Source organism: Micropterus dolomieu, linkage group LG20 (genome assembly GCF_021292245.1).
Source record: "Micropterus dolomieu isolate WLL.071019.BEF.003 ecotype Adirondacks linkage group LG20, ASM2129224v1, whole genome shotgun sequence".
NCBI lineage: Eukaryota > Metazoa > Chordata > Actinopteri > Centrarchiformes > Centrarchidae > Micropterus > Micropterus dolomieu.
Window position 1 is genome coordinate 32,088,115 of NC_060169.1, and position 23,349 is coordinate 32,111,463.

A 23,349-nucleotide genomic window follows, 5' to 3' on the forward strand; every position below is an offset into this window, starting at 1 on the left:
GCACATTACCAGTTTATGTCACTGACACACATGCATTCAACCTCTCACACACACACTTTACCTCAGTAGTTTGCAGAAGTGCATCTTTCTCATTCATCCTGTCTTCATAGGCCAGCAGCAGAGGAGATAAATACTTCATGTCCAGCTACAAAAAAGTATAAAGAGATACCAAATTAGCTACAACATTGAATACTCTATTCCCATATATTGTATCTCACAATTTCGTTCTAACTTGGCGGCGCTATTAGCTGACTGAGTCCAGAATGAACACCAGAACCAGGCTCAGCTGCCTCCTCGTGTACACGGCTGGACTGGGACCAAAGACGATGTATGCCAGTTTGACGACAGGGAATAGAGCATCGAGGTGATTTACAGTGGCTCACATTCTGTTTCACCTAATGTTCACCGATGGATTTTTGAATGTTTTAAATATAAATTCTAGCCATATTTAACATATGGCTAGAATTTATATTTAAACATTGTACCATTGATGTCATCACTAGAGTTCTACTGTAGTTCACAATGAGTACACAAAGAGTAATGACATCACTCCTTCTGTACGTTTCAATGCCATCACCTGTTTTATCCAGTGGCTCACAATTACATTACTAGTTACTGTAGCTCTTCTTGTGTTCTACTGTAGCTCACAATGACTAGTCACATATTGATTTTCGTTTGTTTTTTTAACCACTTGACACAGACAGCTATTTCCAGGAAAAATGCCTAAAATAACATACCCAAGATAAATCAGCAATAACTCCTCATCCATTAGGCTTAGATGCATAATTCTGGGTCAGAAGCTAAGGAATATGGATCAACAATGAATGAACCTATTTATTTTTCTATTAAAGAGTAAATGCAGATGAAATAAAGGAAAATATGACATTTTCATCCTGGCAAAATCTATATTAAGTATATATATATAAAATCTATATTTTAACAGCAATATCACCATTAAAATAATCATCCAGCTCATTATAATGCAACTGAATATCTTCTAATAAATTTAGACTACAACTGTAACTGTAAATTTGATGAAAAGAAACTAATATACAGTTATTACACAATTTTTCAAAAATATACCAGGCAAATGTTCATGTTTTGGCCATATTTACTGTTTATATGTACACTATTTCTCTCCATACAACCACGAACCCAACCATGAACCCTACAACAGTATCCTCAGGTCCTCTGGTAGTGGCCCTTTAATGATCCCTGAAGTATGGACAAAAACTCAAGTTGAGATGTCCTTTTATTATTACTACTGAGATATTTTGTAGCTCTGTGACATCAGTGGAGTTCTACTTTTAATCATCCCAAGAGTTCTCCCATAGCAAAGAATTACATCACTAAAGTCCCACTGTAGATCATAATGGAATCTGTAGCGAGTAGCATGTAGCTGCAGTACCGGAGGCCGCAGTTTCAGGACCCTTGTTTACTTTGATACTGCCAGCTAGCTATGTTACTCTTTACAGCCCCCCGAAGCCCTTACCACAACCACCACCGAGTGTGTGCCTAAACCTAAGTTATTGATTATATGCATGTCGACCGGTCAACCCTACAGCTACATTTTTGTTACTTATTTTGTTGCATATTTATAAGATCACTGTTAGTTAGTGCATGTTAATGATGAATTCTCCACACATGCCAAAGTTAGAGTTCCACAAGGTTCAGTGCTTGGACCAATCCTAATCACCTTATACATGTGCATCTCAGAAAATTAGAATATTGTGGAAAAGTTCCTTTTTTCCGCAATTTAATTCAAAAAGTGAAACTTTTATATTTAAGACACTTAAAGTGAAATATTTCAGGCCTTTTTTTTGTTTTAGTCTTGATGATTACGGCTTACAGTTCATGGAAATTAAAAATCCATATCTCAAAATATTAAAACATTAGAATAAAGAATGCCAGATTTAACCAATCAGTTAGTCACAGTGGAAGGTAAATCTGAACCATATCAGGTGCATATGGGCTATATTTTATTGATATATTCAGCAGGTGTCCAGTCATTGTGGACAGATAGTGAACAACCTGGCATTCTGATTTGAGAGATAAGCTAACCTAATAAGATAACCTGGGTCCAAGCTTACAAACTGTCAGACTGCTTGTGTATCAACAGACTGAGCACATATGATTTTACATGTAAAATCCATTTCATGAGATAGAGAAAGGACCAGCCACATTCATTTGCTGACAAACAGTTTAGTTTAGTCAGCTGAATTCAAAAATGACTTAAACTAGGCAGCCATGTTTAACAGGCTATTAACTAGCCATAAGGTTAGACTGTTGGAATAGTCTGTACTGTTCTGCAATATCAGAGTAATGTCCTCTACAACTATATTTAGATACTGACCAGCCAGGGAGGAGGAGACCCTGTCTTTGGTAAGCCACTGATTCTGGAACTCTGGGTAAGAAATAGAAAGCAAATAAAGTTAGTCATCATACCATCTCAGCCATAGTTAATATGGTCCACAAAGTAAATATATATTGATAACATGTTGATAGAACCACAGGATTCAATTCTAGTATAGTAAGTATGACTACACCCGTTGTGCAATTTAGATCACAGATGAAGATGATGTTTTATATTTTGCTGCTTCTTGTGTGCTTGTGCAATTTCACAGGGAAGCTAAATTTTAACAGCAAAGCACAAATGGGGAATAAAGGCTAAATGTCAATATTTATGTGATCTATGGAATGAGCCATAGTTATATTCTAGCCTGGCTAATTAAACCAATTTCAGACTTATCCTATAATTAATTACTGCATTATTCTACTATAAACTACCCCTTAATCTTATCCTTCATTCCTTCCATTCATGAGCCACAGTTCAGCTGTCAGTAATGAGGCTAGCAGCTACAGAGGACCTAAACTTGTGGCGATGAGAGCAGGAGATGTCTTGGTGTGAAGACATAGCATGAGGTAGCTATGATTAAAACCACAGACCAGCTTTCTTCTGTAGTGTAAAACACAACAACCCAGACTGGACAGACAGCCACAGGCAGGAACATGCAAAAAAATCAAATGGAAAGACAGACTTACTCAGCTGGGTTCTGCTTCAAAGGCAGATTTCTATCTTGGTTATGAAGAAATGTTTTTTTCAGTGCTAAAGCTGTGACAATAAAATGATGTACTGGTAATAGATTCTGTACAAAAGCTGATTAAATTAGACTAAGGGGGGTGATAAAAGGATAACAGTTTAGAAAAAAACAGACTGAAACTTCACCTGTTGGTGAACAGAGCAGAGGAAGAGGGTACTATAGAACACACACACCTGTTTTCATTTATTCTGGCAACTTATGATGGAGTAAGACAAGCTGATTGATAACAGAAAGGTTCCTGCTGTCAGGGAATTGAGAGCATAATATAATAATAATAATCAACGTTCTTTGCAATAAAGACATTATATGCACCGAGTGCTTCTCAAGAAAATAGACAAAGAATGCCATAATTAATTTCAAAAAGTGTAAAATGATACTTGATAATAAAAAAAATAATGTTAAAAATTAGGAAAGTCATAGCTAGTTAAAGGTTACAGTGAAGAGATAAATTTTTAGCTTTCTTTTCAACTTATTTAGCATCTTGCTTCCCTGACATCTATAGGTAGTGTGCAGTATTTACAGTGAGAATAGTAACAGACCACGGGAGCTCCCTTGTGCAAACCCAAAACAGATGTCATGTTTCTCAGACACATCATCCCAAAGATTGACGTAAAACTTTCCTTTGTTTGTATGCTTTGAACCAGTTTAACACACAGTCAGGAAGACCAACCAACTTTTCAAGACAACTGATTAGGATATAACGGTCAGTCATATCAAACGCTGTGCTTAGGTCTAAGGGGACAAAAATTTTCGTCAGAGTTTAGTCTGAGGGTGCTGATTATTTTAGTAAGAGCAGTGTCAGTGCTGTGGTATGCTCTAAAGCCTGATTGAAAGTCCTCCAGGATATTATATTCTTTAACAAAGGAGTTTATTTTTACTGAAACTCTTCAGGTATCTTACTAATGAATGGAAGGTTGGATATCGGCCTATAGCTGGATTTCTTTAGTAAGGTACAACAGCTGTTTTGAAGGCATATGTGTTTATAATCTTTCTAGCATGACATGAAACAATGTCGAGCACGCTTTTAAAAATGCTGTAGGTACAGGGTCAATACATGAGGTGGAGTTACAGTCTTGCAAAGCTCAGTTAATGTAATACAGGTGAATTTTCCCTCTTTTGAAAAAGGGTTTGCTGAGGGCTTCTGTGACTAGCAGCACTGCACACACTAATTTAAGTTATTTTGTTAATGAAGAACAATGCAAGTTCTTCACAACTGATAACTGCAGACAGTGTCGAAGAGAAATTTGCTTCAGCTTTGTCATCTAGGAATATTTCTTTAACCCAAAATTCACTTTTAGTCTTTGAATTCCCTTAGTGTTAGCCTTCTTAAGGCTGGCTACATTACTCTTCTGACAAAATTCAAAAAACATAAGAACTTCAGCAATATACAAGATGAGGTACTAGTCAAAAAGCAGAGGTGATATCTTGTAGCTCTTCATACCTCCTGTTTGGACAATGGTCTGAAGCGGGTTTGATAGCGGCTGAGCTCCACATTCAGACGGTGAACTGTGAATTTGAGGGCGTCATTTTCATCCACCAGTTCCTGTGCATGTCGCCTCAAATTTTGTAGCTCTGCCTGTCTGCCTGTAAGCACAGGACATTTATAAATGTTTTTGAGACATTACATGATGTTCTTATTCAGATTACTATGAAATTTCAATAGAATTCATTAGAATAATTAATAGATCTCTAAAGATTACCATAAATCACAAACAAGAACAGGCAAATTCAAGGGCATAGTGGCCTTACAATATTCGTTTCAATACAATAGCCATATTCATTATTATAGTTTCAGGAGGAAGGAACAGCAGAGGACTGGTGTCTAAACTAAAAAAGATAGTATATGGCAGGATGGCCTAATGACGTCTTTCTTCAACATGGGTTTGACTCTCCATGTGGTGTGCTGGTTGACCCTGAACCTATAATTAAGAGTACATAATCAATGCTTTACTAGCAGATACTGGCAGTAGAACTCCAGTATTTGTTCATGCTGCTTCTTTCTGCCCACCAGGGGGTCAGGGTCTCCAACCACCATGCCAACCTGCTACACATTTAAACTGCCAAATTTCCATCCTCCTTTCACCCCTGCACATGCATCTATCTGTTGTGACTCACTGCTTCCTTCCTTCCCTTCATCCCTTTTCCCCAGCCACTCCTTCTTTCACTCTATTGATTTTCTTTCTCCCTCCCCTAATTACTGTCTTTCTGACCATCTGTATATCTCCTGGCAATGGCTCCTCCACTCTACCTGCAGATGACTTCAGGTTTGAGGAGGCTTGGCTGTGACTGATCTCCTGCTCCAGCCGTTGCAGTCTCTCCTCCAGTAGCTTTTGTTGATCTACCATCCTGGTGTTCTTCTCTGGCAGGGCCCGCACATCCTCCCTCTGCGCCTCACTGTACGCCTTGCTGGGCTCTGGAGACAGCTGGTGGGGGTGTTGTGAGTTTTTGGCTTTGTTGGGTTGGCTGGGGTGGTCGGTGGTTAGGATGGGTAGCACGGCTGAAATAGGGAATGTAAATACTTTTAGTGGCAGTACATGTACATATTCTAAATAGAATAAAAGGAAATGTACAGTATTCCTAAAAAGGTATCTCAGAAATACATTCTTGTTGTTATCTATTAAATACATAATTTCTGGAACTTGGAAAATCTCTGGACTATATAAAATGACTAAAACTAACAACTGTATTAGAATACAGTGTTAGTAATAATGTAACCAGCATAGGGTATACCCGTGGATGTGTGTGGTATGGTGTTGGGTGTTTATTTTGTCACAGTAAAACAGAAGAAATAGACACAAATACAAAAACCCAAGCAGGAACACTAGCACTACAAGGGGAAGTGGAAGGGAGAAAGGAATAAGGAAAAGAGCAAGGTAGCATGTTGCAATAGTCCTTAATGGCCACCAATGCCTTTCTCATTTGAGATGAGAAATCTTAGCATGGAAGCTTATAGAAACAAAAACTCAGTGTCATGCAGAGCTCCCTAGAAATAACATCCAACAATATATACTGTATGTTTGTATTTTAAGGAGCATGTGGCAATTCACCTTAAATGCTGCTGATGCCCTTCTCATTTGGGACTTTAAACGGCATGCTATGTAAAAGCCCTCAAATGGACATAGAACATAATACATGCTTGCTACTGAATGCAACTTGCTTATACTAGAAGTTGTTCATGTATCTCAGAGTTTGGCAAAAAGATAGGCATGACAAAGGGTACAGTACTACAGATTCTGACTATAATTCCCATCAGAAAATACAGGACATATTTAGCCCAGAGAGGGCAGCATGTCCAACAGCAGTGTGCAGCAGTGAGCAGTATAATTGGTCAACAGTGGCTTATGGTAGGTAGAAACTAATCACACAGTACGTATTGGCTGATTGTTTAGCACGCACTACATGTTTATTTTGCCTGATCTAAAGCAAGCCTTGTTTTTTTTACTGTTACTGTAAATCAAAAGCTGGCTAATCCCGCTACCGCCCCTGGATTGACAGACTTGACAGATTGCACAAAAGGTGTGTTTACAGTTTAACTCTGCATTTACTGAGCAAGAAAGGGAGACGCAAAGTGGACTGTCTAATTCAAGTTCGATATACAGAGAGGGGAACCACATAAATCAAGTTTTTCTTTATCATGTATTCACCAAAAGAAAAAATATTAATCAAAAAGACAAGCAAGACACACAGCTGGCTACTGTACGAATAACACCTACATGGCACATCTCTCAAACTTCCAGGGCTCTTCCTGAAAGAGGCTTTCTTCTTGGAAGAATCACCGCTGGTTTCAGGAGACTGGACAGTGGTTTCCTCAGTGAAATCTGGGAGATAAGAAAAATAGTGGCATCATTAAAGCAATAAAAATGCAGCAGTAGTACTTGGCCCTATGTGCTTTATTACATAACCCAATTTTTCCATGAACTGCATATTATTCTGTTTAAATGACTTTCCCCATAGCTTGAATGTGTTACTTTACATCGTGATCAGCCTGTATGTAGCACACAAAATTCAGTGATTAAGGTAGGAGCATTTTAGTCACGTAAAAAAAAAAATGTAATTTAGCACAGCCAAAAGCCTGCTCTGGTAATAACAACTATAATGAGGCTTTCAATTTAGCTCTGATGTAAGGCTATATTGTGGCTGTTACAAAACTAAATGTTGGTTAAATAAGAGCTGTATCTTCTTCCTTAGCTAAAGGCCAACGAGTCATGTGGTGCAGCTGACATTTCTTTTCTTTTTCTTGGTATGGGGGAACATTCTGAAATAAAGGTGCATGCGTCTGTTTTTTATATTACTCACCCTCTAAATAGAAATGTGTACATCTCTGTTAGACAGGTTTAATGGATGTTTACATCAAAAGTGTGTCATTACTGAGAGCTCCATAGCTTTCTTTTTTTGAATTTCAAATCACACTCCAATTTGGATGTGCACCAACATTACACCATACATTTGTTTGCTGCATGTTGTTTGAGAGATGTTCATAGTACATTTGCTACATCAAGTTTCTTCTGTAAGTTGACAATTAATAATTATAAGCAACTACTTTATGATACTGATATTGCTGTCTATTTACTGACGCCTGACCTATGCGCCTGACACAACATTGTCTGTTGACGTTAATGTTACCACCCCTTCATATCAGTGGTCACAAACACCAGGAATGCTACTAATGTAATATGTAAACTGAGTGGACCCTAAATATTTAGAAAGGTCAGACAGTATATTAGCTAATGACTAGTGGTATAACCTATATATGTTAATAAATATACAAATGGTGAAATGTTTTTATTTTAAAGGGTACTGGCTGTTTTGAGTACCGTATAAAATCTCTGGATCAGCGCTGAAAACTAACTAATAATATGAATGGAAACTCACAATCAAGATCAGTAAATATTTAAAAAGTTATTTGTCAAATGTATACAAAAATCCAGGCTTTGGAGTAATTTCTTATCTATTGCAAGAAGGCTTGTTGGTAATCACTGAATTCTGGTCTCATTCAGATCACTGATATGTAGATATTGACTACTGAAATTGTGGAGGGTACAATATGAAGGCAACTCTTAAATCTATTTATTTTATTTCTATGAACTGCTAAATTTCACTACACTCATCCTTCATTTTGTCCTATTTATAGGTGGGTTATGTTGCCACTACGGACAGATTATGTGTTCATACACACGTGTGCTATCTGCCAATACCAGTGTCCACCCATCTCCCATTAGTGTGAAGTCAGTACCTGGAGAAGGCACTCTTTTGCTTGACATTTGAGTCGGCTGGGGTGTACTGCTCTGCAAGACAGACAGGCAAAACAAACACACAGGCAGTTAGAGAGATAAGTCTTTTCAAAAAGATTTCCAAAGCACCGCTGCCTGGATCCCTTTTGTGCACTCCTATTTCAGAGACCATTGCATTTATGGCCGTGGTCAAAATGTGGACAATAAGATCTTGTCAGCGCCTTTATTGCTGCAAATCTTCAGAGACACATTGAAGCAATGTGAATGAGTCACAGCCGCGAGTTCAGTGTAGGGAAGACTGGCAGTTGAAACTGAAAATGTGGTAGGCTGAAGAATGACAACTGCTCTGTGACAAACTATAACCCGATTATTTCCAGATTTTTGAGTCTAATGGCTTAAGGCACAACTATCACGATAAGAAAAGAAACTATGTTCATAGTTGCCAGTTCATTAGGTACACCTATCTAAAATGAATGCAGTCTAATAGAACAGTCCTGCAATAAAGCCTCCCTTCATGAAGATTATGTTTACATCTTGATGAAACTGTATAGACAGGTGTTGATTCAAGTGTATTGACATTTAAAAGGCTGCAGTTCGTGGTGCTGTTGAACTTGAATTTCACAAAATAATAGAAACAGCTGTTAGTTTTAGCTAAGTGTGCATAATAAACTGGCAAGTGAGTGCATTAAAAAATACCAAGGAGTGATTTTCTACTATCCTCACCCTGAATGATAAAGAGGGCAGCTGATGAATGTGTCTGTTTACGGTCCAATAGATATACGAGGGTCTAGTCTGATGTTACGGATTTGTAAGGGGGTACATCGTTCTGTTAAAATAAACTGCATAGACTACTATACTAGGTGCTCATCTTAGATAATGGTACAAGGAATAAAAAACATCATGCCCTATGCGTCTTTAACTAGTGACTGCCTGGACAACTGACAGGGAAAATAGAGCCCTTTGGGACAATTATAGGTTAGCAACCCAATGTAGCAGTATACAGTACAAAGACATGAATAGAACAATATCCCAAGAGCCAAAGAGAGCAGGGATACCGTTGTATGTCACAGTTAGTGACTATGTATCAGAGTCAGTAGTGGACTAGTCATTTTTCAATTCAACTTACAGGGTTAAAATAAATTATCACCATCTGAATTGCAGAGGCAGAAAAATTATGTTATGGGGAGAAGTGTCAGCAAATAAATTAATTACATGCACAAATACAGAAAACCTGTGATGGCACAGGAAAAAAATGATTGGAAAAATAAAAGGATATCTCACACTGCAAGCTAGTCCTTAAAAATGACTACTGAGCTGAATCAAAAACTACACAGATCCTCTCTCTACAGCACAAGACTCAACAGATATCCATTACCTTTATTCTGTGTACAACTGTGCCTCCCAGTGGACCAGACTGGTGTCACAATACCCACACTTCAGAGATATCATAAACTGTATGTACCAAGTACAGAAAATATTTTAGACAGAATAGTTATCCTTCCTCAAAATAGACTTGAGTCATGTAAGGAAGAGCACAGGTGTAACTGCTAACATTATGTCTGTCTCAGAAGGCCATTCTAGTGTGACCCCTGTTTCCATCCAGGGGGTCCCTGTGGACATTGTGGAGGATTACAAATACCTGGGAGTGCACATTAACAATAAACTGGACTGGGCCAAGAACACTCAAGCCCTCTACAGGAAGGGCCAGAGCTGACTCTATTTTCTGAGGAGGCTGAGGTCCCTCAACATCAGCAGGACGATGCTGAGGATGTTTTATGAGTCTGTGGTAGCCACTGCTATCCTGTTTGCTGTTGCATGCTGGGGCAGCAGGTTGAGGGTAGCAGACTCTAACAGACTCAACAAACTGATCCACTAGGCCAGTGACGTGGTGGGGGTGGAGCTGGACTCTGTCGGTGGTGTCAGAGAGGAGGATGCTGTCCAAACTACATGTCATGTTGGACAATGTCTCCCACCCACTCCATGACGTGCTGCTCAAACACAGGAGCACTTTCAGTGCAAGACTTGTCCCCCCAAAATGCACCACAGAACACCACATGAAGTCATTCCTGCCTCTGGCCATCAATATAACTCCTTGCTCTGAGTGGCTGACACAAGGGCCCTTAATTAGTTATATTATAGTGGATATTATTACTTGTTCTGTGCAATATTATCTGTTTAATAATTAATGTGAAATATTCTCTGCTGCTGTTCATTCAGTATTACTGTTTACCAAAATAATTTTTTAATACCATAATGATTCTTTACCAATACCCACACTCCTTTATATTTTTCTTTATATCTTATATTTATACTCTCATATTTATATACTCTTTATTCTACCTACTTTAAATTTTTTATTCCTGATGCCTCGATAAGTGCACAACTGTGACAAAAGAATTTCCCCTTGGGATCAATAAAGTATTTCTGATTTCTGATAAACACAGGGCCCTGGAATTGGCTTACCTAAAATGCAAAGTGAACAACACATGTGCTCTTCCTGCTATGATATGTAAATATTTCAGTCATAAAACTGGTCTTTTGGCTCTAGTCCTCTGTTGGCCACTAAGCTATCCCAGTTGGATGTTAACTAGTTTGCTAAAAAGCTCTTTGACAGCAGTTATATATGGTGGGGAGAATATTTCTCATTTGCTTTCAATGAAAACATTTTTTTTCAACTGGGATTATAAACACCAACGCCCTCGTCAGAAACATGTTTACTTATAACAATGGCATCTTTGTGTAGACTCTCACCTTAGGTTTTAGCGGCAGGGCATAGACAGGTTCTGTGATTGGACATTTCTCCCCTCTGTCCAGAGTCTGGTAAACATGTTCTTCCCTGTCCTCTTCATTCTCCACCTCCTCTTCCTTGTCTTCCAACTCCTCCTCTGAGTGGTCAGGGGAGGACAGACGTGGGCGGCTTGCTAAATCTTCTGACCATCTGTCTCTGAGGAAGGTAAGAAAGTAATATCTCACAGTAACACTTCACTTAACTGCAATAGGCCTTCTTCACAGTAGACATTTTGACTTGTCGACGTAGAAAAGGCACAGGTGTTAACATTAATAATGGGACACTTCTATTCAAGTGTCCCAGCAAGCCATGACAATACAAGCGCCCAAAAACAAAAACAGCTAAATGGAATTCAGCCATCATTCATTTTATTATTTACACCTGTGCTTTTCCTATTGTAAGCTTTTTTCTGTAAGTTATTTGTTTAAGAAAGCAGCCTTCTGAGTACTTTGCTTAGTCACATAAGTGCAAATTCAGAGTACAAAAACTCAATAGATTGGCCAGCATATGAGGAATTAGTGAAATTTTCCCATCTAAAATCAGTATCGTTCACAAAAATCCCATATCAGTCAATCATTTTTATTTTTTATTTTATTTTTTTAGAATAATTTGTCACAAAGCTTGTGATAATACTGGTGTATCTGCCAAAGGAAGTTTACCTGGTGTAAAGTGCTCTGCTGATGTTTGACTCAGATATGAAGGACTCTGATTGATCACTCTCAGAGAAAGACCTTGGCATAACAGGGGGGATGGCCCATGTCTGTCCAGTGAGCGAAGAAGACAAGATGGCTGCTGCTAAGGCTGATCTGTGGATGGGCAGACATAATTCATATGAGGAGAGACAGACACTTTGTGTAACATAAGCACAAGAAATTCATGGTGCTCTCATCATATTTTCACATCATAATTTACTATGTCAACATTGATGCAATACATTTGTTAGAAAAAGGGGAATCTGGCTCAGTTTCCCTAAATTGATTAGGCTGGTGAGACAGGAAATGTTGAGGAATCCTACAGAGAATATTGTTAAAGAGGAAATTGTTTCCTATGAATTTAATGTGCAGTTGTGCACAAACCCTGCAAGAACGTTTCACTACTGCGCATTCTGATATGAATTCAATCAAATGTGGATAATTGGCTAATTTCCCTTTGGAACTTACAAATACTACAACTACTACAAAACAGTGGTTTAACAGAGTCAGGGGAAACAAAGCAAAATGAAAGGATGTTGGAGGTTGGAGGTGATCGAGAGTGTTAGGTACCTGGGTCTCTCAGGGGAGGGATTTGGGCTGCGTGGGGGTGGGGTACGAGGCACAGCAGGCTTGGGAGCAATGGAGGCAGCAGGGACCAAACCATGAGCTATATGCTTCTACACAACACACCCAGAGGAAGGTTAGGGGGTGAGGTCAGCATCACACAGAAATAAAAACACATTAACACACACAGCGGCTATATGGGTGGGAGGTGAAGGGTAGAAAGGATGATTAACGTTACAGCATCACAACGTCAAGGAGACAGCGGCTGTGCTCAAACTATCTGTTACAGCAGTGGACTTATTCTACTGGAAACACCACAGTAACTGTAACCTCATATCACAGCAGCAGAAAAGTAACGTTAAGTTAACTTAGTGGACAGTAAATCCATACCCAATGTGTTAACGTTGCAAAACTGGTGTTACCAAACGTTAGCTTAAATAATTCTGAAAATATGATTTAATATAACTTAACCGAAGTTATCCGACTAGCGTGGTTTCAATGGCAACTAGCATAACATAATGTTAGCTAGCGTTGAATGGAAAAGGCACTTTGACGGTTAACGTTGAACGTAACGTTACCTTGTACCTCGTAACTTTAGCTAACGTTAGCTAGTACTAGGACATGGTTCGTTTATTTTATAAAAGACGCAAGACTTACATAATCCCTGTCTTTCTCCCTCCTGAAGCTGAATTTTAACATAGTGAAAATGGGTTTTTGATTTCACCTAGAGTTATTGTTTAGGTTAGGCAAACAGCTTGACTCGTATACCGAACATTCTTTCAAACTGAATTAGAAATGTTTACTTTCCGCCTGCACCCTAAAACGACAAAGCAAAATGAACAAGCTAACTATAATCAACAGGCTGGCTGCTGGCGGATTCTTCGTATCTAGACGCTTCACCACAAGCGGGCACCTCGGTACAAAAGTGGTGCTGATTGGCTAAAGCCGAGGACAGGAGCCAATCAGCGACTGGTATAAGTCACCTAGCAACGATAGCCGTCCCGAACAGCGCCCAGGACAACAGAGGGCGATGTCTTTCCATTTAATGTCATCTCCTGCCTCAGTACGTAGGGCTGTTGTCTTTCTTCATCAATAAACTATTTATCATCATTATTTATCATACATAAAATATAGAGAATGCAATACCTGCCTAAAATAACATTTTAGTAATGCCTTTTAAAGTAAACACACATTACCATTACATTATGACGCCTATCTTCAGTCCAGTCCACCTTATTCTTAACATGTTTTAAACAGTTTTATACAGCTGCAAAAACATGGCATACAAACTAAAATAAAGATGTGGCCACTACTTTTCAAAGTTTCCTAAATATCCCCATATTTATCAAAGATGAGTGATAGAATTGAGGTTTTCCAAACATGCACAGATAGACACAACACATTTTGTCATAATAAAATCCATCTTGTTTCAATACCCACCTGTCATGTAGGCCTACAGGGTGATTGCAATAACACACTACTACTACTGCCTGACAATTTTATCAAGTGCTGCCCTTAGCACTTAATAATGGTGGAAGTATGAATCCTATAACCAATAGGATTGCAATATCCACATCTCCGGTTAAAAGCCTCCCCACACATACTCTAAATCAAGTTGTTTTTTGTTTGTTTTTTTAAAAACACACGTCAAGTAGCCAGACATTGCACATAGACTATGAATGGCATGCGTGAAGAAAGGCCTGATGGGTAAAACTTAATCACATGATGTTTCTCTTCTGTTTCAGTGACAGCAGATTAGGATGTCAGGTGATCCCAGGCCATACTCAAAACCCATGAGTGTTGGCTTAATGCGTGTGTGTGTTGGCTCACATAGGGCTGTGGTCAAACTTCATTCCAGTCATTTCCAACCAGCTCGGTAGTTTCAACCACCGAGATACACAGAACCACAAATATATATTTTTCTAGATCCAGGAAATTAGTTTAGTCCCCCTCTTTTATTGAGATTTTAGTTTACACATATGACACAAAGACTTACAACCGAAGCATTCATACCACAGTTGCTATGCAGCACAAAGTACGTAGAAAGAACCAAAGGCAACCTGAAACCTCTAGAACAGGTACCATAACCCTCCGCATATATTTAGAAGGCATTTAAAATCACTATGCACTGTGAAATGCATCATCTGTGTAGGTATACATGCCTCTTTTAGCACACTTAGTTAGCACTTATTAATATCAATTACTGCACATTTTTATATATTTGTGACACTTTCATGATTTAGCATAAATGGCACTTAAGACACCACATTAGGTAAACAGACAGTAAAGAGTGTTACATATTCTCAGTGTTACTGTTGAAAAACACATACATTAAAATGTCTTTTTATAGAAAAAATGTACCAGTATATAAGTTCACCAAAGGATTAAGCAAGGCTAGTAAAATACATTCCTTCAAGAAACCAACCAAGAAATCCAACGTGCAAAAATTCACTTGACCATTCACAAACTAGTACTGAAACCTACAACTTTACAGGTAAATTTATATATATATATATATATTTGTGTGCATTTTATTCCATAAATAATTTAATCATCAAATGTGTATAGGAATCTACTTTGTAGATAAAGACATAGTCCAACACTGCAAAGTGTCAGTAAAATGTGGGACATGACTAGGATTAAGACAAGTGGAGACAAATAGAAACCTGACTGTGGACTTTGATCGTAGTCACTGTTGGGTGACCGGCTATTCAGTTAAAACGCAGGAATGTCATCAGTCTGTCCACATTCTTCCCTTCTGGAGACAATATAATGTTAAACAACATAAAGATTCACATTAACAGAGAGACACAGAGCTAATGCTCTTCTTACAAATGGACAAACTGCAGGGTAAGAGGAGTAGGATGGTAAATGGTACATCCTGGCATATCAGGGACATGGAGGCATTTTGGTCTGTGGCATAACTGGTACATTAAGCAATCCTAAAATACCAATATTTCCATTTACAATGTGTCCCAGGCATGACACTAAGCAGAAACAATAATCCACAAAGGCTGTCTCACAAATACAAAAGTGACAATAATACATAACCATTGTTTGTTTGTGTGTGTGTGTGTGTGTGTGTGTGTGTGTGTGTGTGTGTGTGTGTGTGTGTGTGTGTGTGTGTGTGTGTGATTTTTTTAGCAGCTTATAAAACGTTGCATTCATCAACTCTCCCCAGACAAACAACTGCACAGTTTGTTTTGGCCCAATTACTGTTTAACACAGTGCAACAAGGTTCAGAACATCTACATATCTATTTAGAACATATATGTATTTCAAACCCCAAAACTGAACAGTATCGATTCACTGCAACAAATATCCTGGCAATGGCAGGATCCTTCACATATACAGTATGAAACAGACATGCACTGAGGATATACAGAGAACATAACTGCACAGTGTACAGCTACATCAGTATACAATGGAACTAACATGGGACCGTTTAAACCACAATAAAATTACGCCCTTGCTTTCAAATACCAACCGACGCTGGGTGTGTTTATACAACTTTGTTTTCGTCCTTCAATTCGTCTGGAGCATTTCTTCAAGAAAACATACTGAGATGACATTTGTCAGGTGTGTGTGTGTGTGTGTGTGTGTGTGTGTGTGTGTGTGTGTGTGTGTGTGTGTGTGTGTGTGTGTGTGTGTGTGTATAGACTGGAATGATAGCTGTTTTTTCCCCCCACTACAGTGCCGTTGTACTGTGCTGTACGCATACTGGCACGGTACAGAATGATTTCCCATTGTTTGTGAGCAGTCCAGTTTACTTTAGATACTGCACAGTGCTGGGAAGGTGCCCATGTACAGTACCAACAAAGGCAACAGTATATGGCACGTCCTCTTTCCAAGGTAGCTGGAAGAAATGTCATCATTACATAGGTGACATCCAAGCTAAATACACTACTGCTAAGTATTCCAGTGGAAACAACAAAGGGCACTGGTACTGTACCATAGCACGTCCAGTATGGGTACAACACAGTACTGTATAGAGCCGTACCAGGCTTAATCTGCGTACTGCACGATGCTTAGTAGAGTGCGCTGTCGTTGTAAGAGCTGGGGAAGGTGGGACAGGGTTTGTTCCAGGGAAGGGCGCCGGAGTGGTCAGCTGTGGGAAGGCTAAGGGTGCTGGCGCTCTTCAGCTTGTTCTTCAGACCCCAGCTGATGAAAGATGACTTCTTGGTTACTTTGCGGGACTTGGGGTTCTTGTTGTCGTCATCATAGGCCAAACAAATCATGGAATAGGTCTTAGGCAGGTTTCCACAGAAGGTAGCGCTCTTGGTAGGCTGTGTAAAGATATTGATAGTGACATTTAGTGAAAAGAGGAGAAATCTGACAAACTATCCATGCTGTTCAGTCATCTGATACCAATTTTGTTGTCACTATTTGTCAATCAAGGATACCAGATGGATTACTATTCTCTCAGCCAATAAGGAAGGAGGGCATGACATACCATTGGAGGGTTACTGTCCATCATGCTGACCACCTGAATGTCGATCCCCTCCTCGTTTACGTCCTTCAGCAGCCGCATCACCTCACTCACGCCCATCCATTTGCAGTCTGTGTCGCCCACTGCAACAATGTAGTCACCCTCTTTCAGACCCTTAGCCTGGAAAAGACATGAGGAAGAATAGGAGTTAGAGAGGAGGGCCAGTGAAATGTCCTGATACTGTAGCAGACGGAGTAAATATTTACATCTGAAGGTTTGTTTGAATGGCAACTAAGTCAGGTTCACCAAGTTTCCTTCAACACCCTTTAGGCAGCCAGGATCAGCAGAGAAAAAACTGAGGTTTAGTCCCAAACAAAGCTTGTTTTACAGCAGGCAAAACACTTGAGTGTTGAGTGTTGTGGGTGTGGGTGTCTGTGCGTGCACCAGAGCACATTATTTCATAGCTGTAGGAAAGCGGTCTTATCTACATGAGCTCAGCTATTTCTGTCTGATAACTTGATCTGTGTTCACAACAGGCAGGTCAGACTCAGCAGCTCAGGAGAATCAGTCAGTTACAAAAGAAATCCTGTTGCAGGCAGTATTAATAGTTATAAAGAGTTTGGCCCAGTTAAGAGTTATGTAATACTACTAATCTGTTTCTCTGCATAGCCTGCAGGGCCTAATAAGAGCCTGCTCTTTGTCATCACCTCTTAATGAGCTGTCTGACTGAAAAGGATTGCAGAGAGTAAATACTCTGATTCAAAATTAAATTAGTAGCCAGAGTGGCTGTGGAGGGGGATGGAATACATTCTTTAGGTTTCTGAGAAAGACTATTTGAATTCATGTGATATTCAGTAAGCATGCCTGACATTTCATGTAGACAGGGCCACTCCCTGCTAGTTAAAACTGTTGCAGAGAGTTAATTTTGAGCAACCTACGCATTTGACACCGAGTATGAAATATCTTCTGTGCTATAAACTAACATAGTTTGTTCTTTTTTCATGACAGCCTGCAGATGATAAAAACCTTTCCCCTGCCCTCAGTGTGAAATTTAAGATGCATCTGGTGACGCATCAGTTAAGAAAGATGGCAGTAAACTATGACCCCCGTTAACCATCAAAAGTTGTGATGTGCCTGTTTTATTGCGTTAACTGTGATGAATCATCTATCTCGAGCTCATTTCGAGTTTCAAAGTCTGGCTTCAAGACCTTCCCCTTGTTCAGCCAGAGGTAATGGGAGGAATGTAGGTTAACTCACAGCAGCTGGGCAGAGGGGATCCAACGAAACCACCTGGACTGGTGTTTCTCCTTTCAGTGTGAAGCCCAGGTCTCTGTCTTCTGGGTGAAGTTGTATTGTCCGTGGGGCTGTCCACCGCTGCTTGGCTGAGAAGACTGACAGAGGGCCCTGAGTGGAGAGATTGTGGGGATGATGGGGTTAATATGGCACTAGGTTTTCTTGGCTCAATAATATCCTCTTGTCCTTTAAGATTTCAAAGATTTTTGACGAAAGCCTGGGTGGAAACTAAAAAACCCAGCATAATAATCCCCTCACATGTCCTTACAGACTACTTAAATGTGATTAAAGTCCACGCCTGTTAGTACATCAGTACATACTGTATATACACTCAGCACTCAGGGGGTACATGAAAGTCTTGTGGCCATAGAGCATATTAAATTATCAATATCTCTTACGCCTGCTCCTCTGGTTTGCCAGGTGTCTGAAATTAGTATTTTCCCCCCTCAAGACTCTACTACGACTCTACTTGGCTGCAGATACACATCATCTACCATACTATATGGTTACAGCTGCATTATATAACTATTGCTGCAGCTAACAATAATAATTATTAAATTAATCTTTGTGTGTGTGTGTGTGTGTGTGTGTGTGTGTGTGTGTGTGTGTGTGTGTGTGTGTCAGACATAATTGATCACAAACATGTCCTACTTTTTAGAAAAAATCCATAAATCCACTTCTTATCTGATGGGAAAATCTCTATTTCAGAAATCCTCACAATCAATCCTATGTAACACCAAGGATGATGCCTTTTACATCTGCTCCTTTAATTATCACCGTGATGATTATCTGGAAAGATTGTGCTAGATTTCACTTCAGTCTCTCATTTCTCTGCCAATGCAAAAAGGATTTGGGCATTGTTACTGAGACTGTTACTGAAGATCTTGGTGGGATTTTGAAACAGGAATCAGAGAGGTACTTAGTCACGGAGACTCCCTTACACCTGTTGTCAGCGCTGACCTTTGACCTCCTTACCAATTTTTTGCTTGTGAGGTTGTTCTTCTTGAAATTGAAGCCTGTTTTTTGTTATAGTCACTCTATACTGTGAAAGATGAAAGACATGGCATATTTGCATTTGTCTCTTTCAGAGGATATGAACAGAAGATTCTAGTTTCAGTGCCAGAGGATGCCAGTACCCCCTCCCAGCCACCAACATGATAAAAGAGCCAGGATCAGAGCACCTCTGTTTGTGGTTAGTGTTAGTTTTAGTTTTGCATTTGTTGCTTTGGATGAGTCCAGGATGCTTTAGGAACAGATCAAATGTGCTAAAGCTATCAGGACTCACCCTTGGTTGGTTGTATTCAGAAATAACAAAAAATGCACTCTGGGTGTTAAAAGAAACAAGTACACTTCCAACGTCTAAAACACAAGTCCAGAGCCATTTCATGTCATTTAATGAATAAACCAACAACCATGTAAAAGAACACCAACGTGAGTGGAAGAACATTAGTAACCCACATACCAGCCTCTGGAAGAAGTCGGTGACTTTCACCTTTGTGGTTGCAGGGAACTCCATCTCTGCTTTGTGCTCTGTTTTAGCTATGGAAAGCAAGAGGGAAAACAAAGCTGTCATTCTACAGTGTTTACTGTCACAACGACATTTCAACCGTTGCCCTGTAGAGAGGCGAGCAGGCAGTTAGCAGTGTAAATATTACATCATCTGTGACGCGTGATAAGTGAACATAAATGTTACTTATCACATCTGATTGCAGCAGGTGCGGTACACAACACAGCAGTCTTTTTACGAACAGACAAACCTCGCAAATCAACACATTGGTCCCGCTTGACAGTGTTTGTTGTGCTGACACTAGGGTGACTGCTTGGTTTCTATGTCAACCACAGAAAGCAAAGCTGTAACCTCAGTGGCCCTTAATGGAGACTCAAATAAATGTTACCACTCTTCTTATCCTATCTCAGCTTCTCATGTTTACTTGAACAGGATATTTACATTGTGGCTGTGCTGTTGCCTTCTCTTTAAAAACATTTAAGACTTACAGATGATATCTGGGGCCTCTGTGTAGTCAGTAAACTCTTCTTCATTTTCATGTTCACTGTACTTGTTGAGTGAGCGCTGGTGACTGGCTTTTAAAATGTCCTGCAGGGCGTCTAGCTTGTTCAAGTGGTGGCATAGAGCATAGATCCTCAGAGCCTCCTCATGACCCAGGATAGCCCGACGAATGTGTGCTTTACCTGGGAGGAGGATGGAAAATTCACCATAGGACAGGTGAGGAGAAGTGGATGGGGAGAAGAGAAGTGAATAAGAGAAACAATAGGAAAGGAAGGGGGAAAGAGGAGAACAAGGAGAGTCAGGTCTGGTGTTATTGGCACTCTACTGTGCTCTATTATCTTTCTTTGCCTTCTGCTGTGCTCAGTCTGTGTGCTCACTCTTACCAATGCGTTCACGTTCATCTTTACTTTTCAGGATGTCTAGAGGAGAGTCTCCCTCAGGAAGGCGATCGTAGACCTGCGACAAGGTCTTCTCCTGCTGGTCCTCATCGTCACTGGAATCCACTGAACACATACAGCAAAAAGAATGTTAAAATGAATACAATTTAATGTTGTCTACCACCAATATTGGCGTCAGCGCTGAAACAAATGGCTCTTGAAGGGCATGATGCGATGCTATGATTACAATGATTGCAGAAAATCTGAACTTGCAAGACAGGACACTGTATGTAGGTGCAGTGCACAGTACATTCTGTTTGTACATTATTGCACACTTTCAACCTTTAAATTTAAATAAACAATATTTATGATTCGGATATACTGTACAGTATATATTTATGTGCATATTACATATTAGCACGAGACTACAATCAGTAGTTCATCAAAATGCGAATCCACCCAAAACTTGTGTACTCTTATAAGCTCTCCTCTCCTTCCTCTCACGATTCACCTTGTTTAAAAGGTAAATCTAACGCATCAGAACTTTCAAGGCTTCCCCTGATTAGTCTGCTTCATTTAGACCGTATAAAGTGTTTAATTTGAAGTGTCTGTTTACTACAGCGGTCTTCATTCTGTCCTGTTTGAGTCCTCTCTCTACAGTCCCATGGTTAATTGCTCTATTTTCCTCATTCACACAGGAATCTGTTAATGAGCTGCCAAACTCAAAGCTGCTTTGCTCCGTTGTTCCCCTATTCAGTCCTGTCCCATTCAAAGCACTGGGTAAAACTATCACTGTAAAGCTTAATATAATCTGCTGTATTTTGTTTAATTTGGTTTTCAGCATTAGTGGAAGGTTTTTGTTCACTCTAAAAAACACTTTTCACTTCCTTTCTCGCTTTATTATGTAGACAGCATTGAGAGGCTGCATAACTGTAATCCTCCAGCATTTGACAGTACATTCACTCAATTTCACCCACTGCAACCATTCTCACTCCTGCTTAGCCTCTCTTTGCTGCATGTGTGTGTGTGTCTGTCTGTCTCTAAATAGCCATTACATAATAGCATTGTGGCTGGCTGCGGTTCAGTCCAGCCATCTGACATGACCAACCCAGTGGCCCATACAGCACTTTAAGAGCAGGATCAGGTTTTCCATGGTGTTCAAAAAGTGTTATAGAACCAATCCCAAAATTGTTTTTCACCTCAACCACCAGGCTGATACCACATAACAAGCAGATTAAAATGTGTACAGTAGTAGATGAAGCAGATGAAGTGGGGTTGGAGGTTGCGGATCATTAGAGTGAATAAAACTTTGTTGACATAAACTCCACCTGTTGACCCAAATTCACTGCAGTAGTTTGGTGTTGTTGTTGTTAAAAGAGAAGAGGGACAACGTTTGATTTATGCTGACTTTGCAACTACAGTTAGAAGATTACTTTGTGTGACAGCATGTCTGTGAAGAATACACCCGTCTCCATTTGGAGTCTAGGGCACTACTGCAGCTGCTTAATAAATTACTAAACATTGCTAAACAAGTAGTAGGCTTAGCTTCTTAACTTTCTCAAATTCTAAATTCAGATCAACCTCATGCCCTCATATTTTACACATCAAACCTGTGTAAAAATGATTAAGGTCTCAATAAACAAGTGTTCTTACATTGGTGGTCTAAGAGCGCTGAGGCTACAAAGTAATGTGCCATGGAGCGGTAGTGGTTGGTTTTGACTTGTGACATTGTGGACCAGAAGAATGGGACATTGTCTTTGATTGGTGTCTGGATCATGGACTGGTGGACTTGGTCGTAGATTTCTGCCACCTGGCGGGAAAAGCAGGATAGAGTTACTGAGTTAGTGATTGGACATATTCACTGATAGAAGTGAGCAATCCGACTGTGGTGACATTTTTGCTTTACATTAACAGTCCAAGAATACTGTGCCTATATGATGAAGGACTATGTGTGTGTGCCTTTGCTGCCATTTACCTTTGCAGCCTCCTGGGCCATTTTCATCAGGGAATAGAACTGGTTTCGGATCCCGGGCAGTGCAGTCTTCTCAAACAGACACTCCTGAGCCTGAGCAAGCATCATCCGAATCAACATACTGAGCATGGCTGGACTCATATCGTAACTGGGAGTGTGGGTGAATGTCTCCTTCAGGTGGTTCAGGAGGCCTGGGGGAGAACCAAAGATCAGCACAGCTCAGAACCAAACTATTCCAAGGAAACAATAATTCTAGTTAATTATTTGGGAACATCTGTGCCAAAACAGCAGCAAGGGAAGACTAGGCTTCTTTTTTTGTGTACTTAGACTTTCCCAGCTTGTGTGGCAATCTGAACTAAAGACCTTTTAGTCACTTTTACAAATAATATATGCCATATTTAAAAGACAAGCATGTAACTCAGGACAATCTAGATCATTTTTAGCTTTGTGAAAACAAAAATTATTTGATTTAGTGATTTTTCAACTAATTACAAAAAGGCCCATTTACATCATAAGGCTCAATGATTATTTCAAAACCAAACCGCAATATTTAACAACGAAAGAGAGAGGCTATAAGGGAGACCGTATCCATGCAGTGTGTCTATCCCACAATTATGAAATCCAGTCTCCCAGCATTCAACAAGTTACTTAGATAGTGTTTGTTAGTGCTACTAGTAGTAGAGTTGCAAGGATCCTGATGAGAGTGCAAAAATATGACCACATCACACCCATTCTCCACTCGCTTCACTGGCTTCCCGTTTCTGCTAGGATTGAATACAAGGTCTCCCTCGTCACCCACCAGCGCATCTATGGAAATGGCCTATTGCTGTCACTGTGGTATCCAGTGAGGGGAAAAAAGTTCACTGCCAGCAGCAAGATCAACGTCTGTGTGCT

At 39.8% G+C, this 23,349-nt stretch overlaps 2 protein-coding genes and 1 long non-coding RNA gene across 7 annotated transcripts in view; 1 reads left to right on the forward strand and 2 right to left on the reverse strand.

Moving 5' to 3' along the window:
* The window catches only part of cep89 (centrosomal protein 89), a 40,365-nt gene extending 27,093 nt beyond the window's left edge, over positions 1 to 13,272 (reverse strand). For all 3 annotated transcript variants that reach the window (XM_046032512.1, XM_046032514.1, XM_046032511.1), the window contains exons 1-10: positions 13,034 to 13,272; positions 12,383 to 12,489; positions 11,780 to 11,926; positions 11,084 to 11,276; positions 8,335 to 8,386; positions 6,815 to 6,919; positions 5,350 to 5,598; positions 4,543 to 4,685; positions 2,354 to 2,404; positions 62 to 145 (exon numbers count right to left, since the gene is read on the reverse strand). In XM_046032512.1, coding sequence (XP_045888468.1) covers positions 62 to 145; positions 2,354 to 2,404; positions 4,543 to 4,685; positions 5,350 to 5,598; positions 6,815 to 6,919; positions 8,335 to 8,386; positions 11,084 to 11,276; positions 11,780 to 11,926; positions 12,383 to 12,489; positions 13,034 to 13,075 — 1,173 coding nt within the window. In that variant the 5' untranslated portion in view covers positions 13,076 to 13,272. The remainder of the gene's footprint in view (positions 1 to 61; positions 146 to 2,353; positions 2,405 to 4,542; positions 4,686 to 5,349; positions 5,599 to 6,814; positions 6,920 to 8,334; positions 8,387 to 11,083; positions 11,277 to 11,779; positions 11,927 to 12,382; positions 12,490 to 13,033) is intronic.
* On the forward strand, positions 12,462 to 20,948 carry LOC123958841. Of its 2 annotated transcripts, none has more exons than XR_006822174.1 (4): positions 12,462 to 12,520; positions 19,187 to 19,290; positions 20,200 to 20,322; positions 20,521 to 20,948. It is a non-coding gene; the product is annotated as an uncharacterized LOC123958841 (long non-coding RNA). The 2 variants fall into 2 exon arrangements; XR_006822173.1 differs by lacking the exon at positions 12,462 to 12,520 and adding an exon at positions 13,281 to 13,439.
* The window catches only part of rhpn2 (rhophilin, Rho GTPase binding protein 2), a 29,184-nt gene continuing 20,147 nt past the window's right edge, over positions 14,313 to 23,349 (reverse strand). The window contains exons 8-15 of one of the 2 annotated variants that reach the window (XM_046032510.1): positions 22,459 to 22,646; positions 22,137 to 22,293; positions 20,490 to 20,609; positions 20,094 to 20,288; positions 19,591 to 19,637; positions 18,063 to 18,209; positions 16,830 to 16,985; positions 14,313 to 16,662 (exon numbers count right to left, since the gene is read on the reverse strand). In XM_046032510.1, coding sequence (XP_045888466.1) covers positions 16,405 to 16,662; positions 16,830 to 16,985; positions 18,063 to 18,209; positions 19,591 to 19,637; positions 20,094 to 20,288; positions 20,490 to 20,609; positions 22,137 to 22,293; positions 22,459 to 22,646 — 1,268 coding nt within the window. In that variant the 3' untranslated portion in view covers positions 14,313 to 16,404. Of the gene's footprint in view, positions 16,663 to 16,829; positions 16,986 to 18,062; positions 18,210 to 19,560; positions 19,638 to 20,093; positions 20,289 to 20,489; positions 20,610 to 22,136; positions 22,294 to 22,458; positions 22,647 to 23,349 lie in introns of both variants that reach the window. The other variant, XM_046032509.1, reaches the window with a different exon arrangement.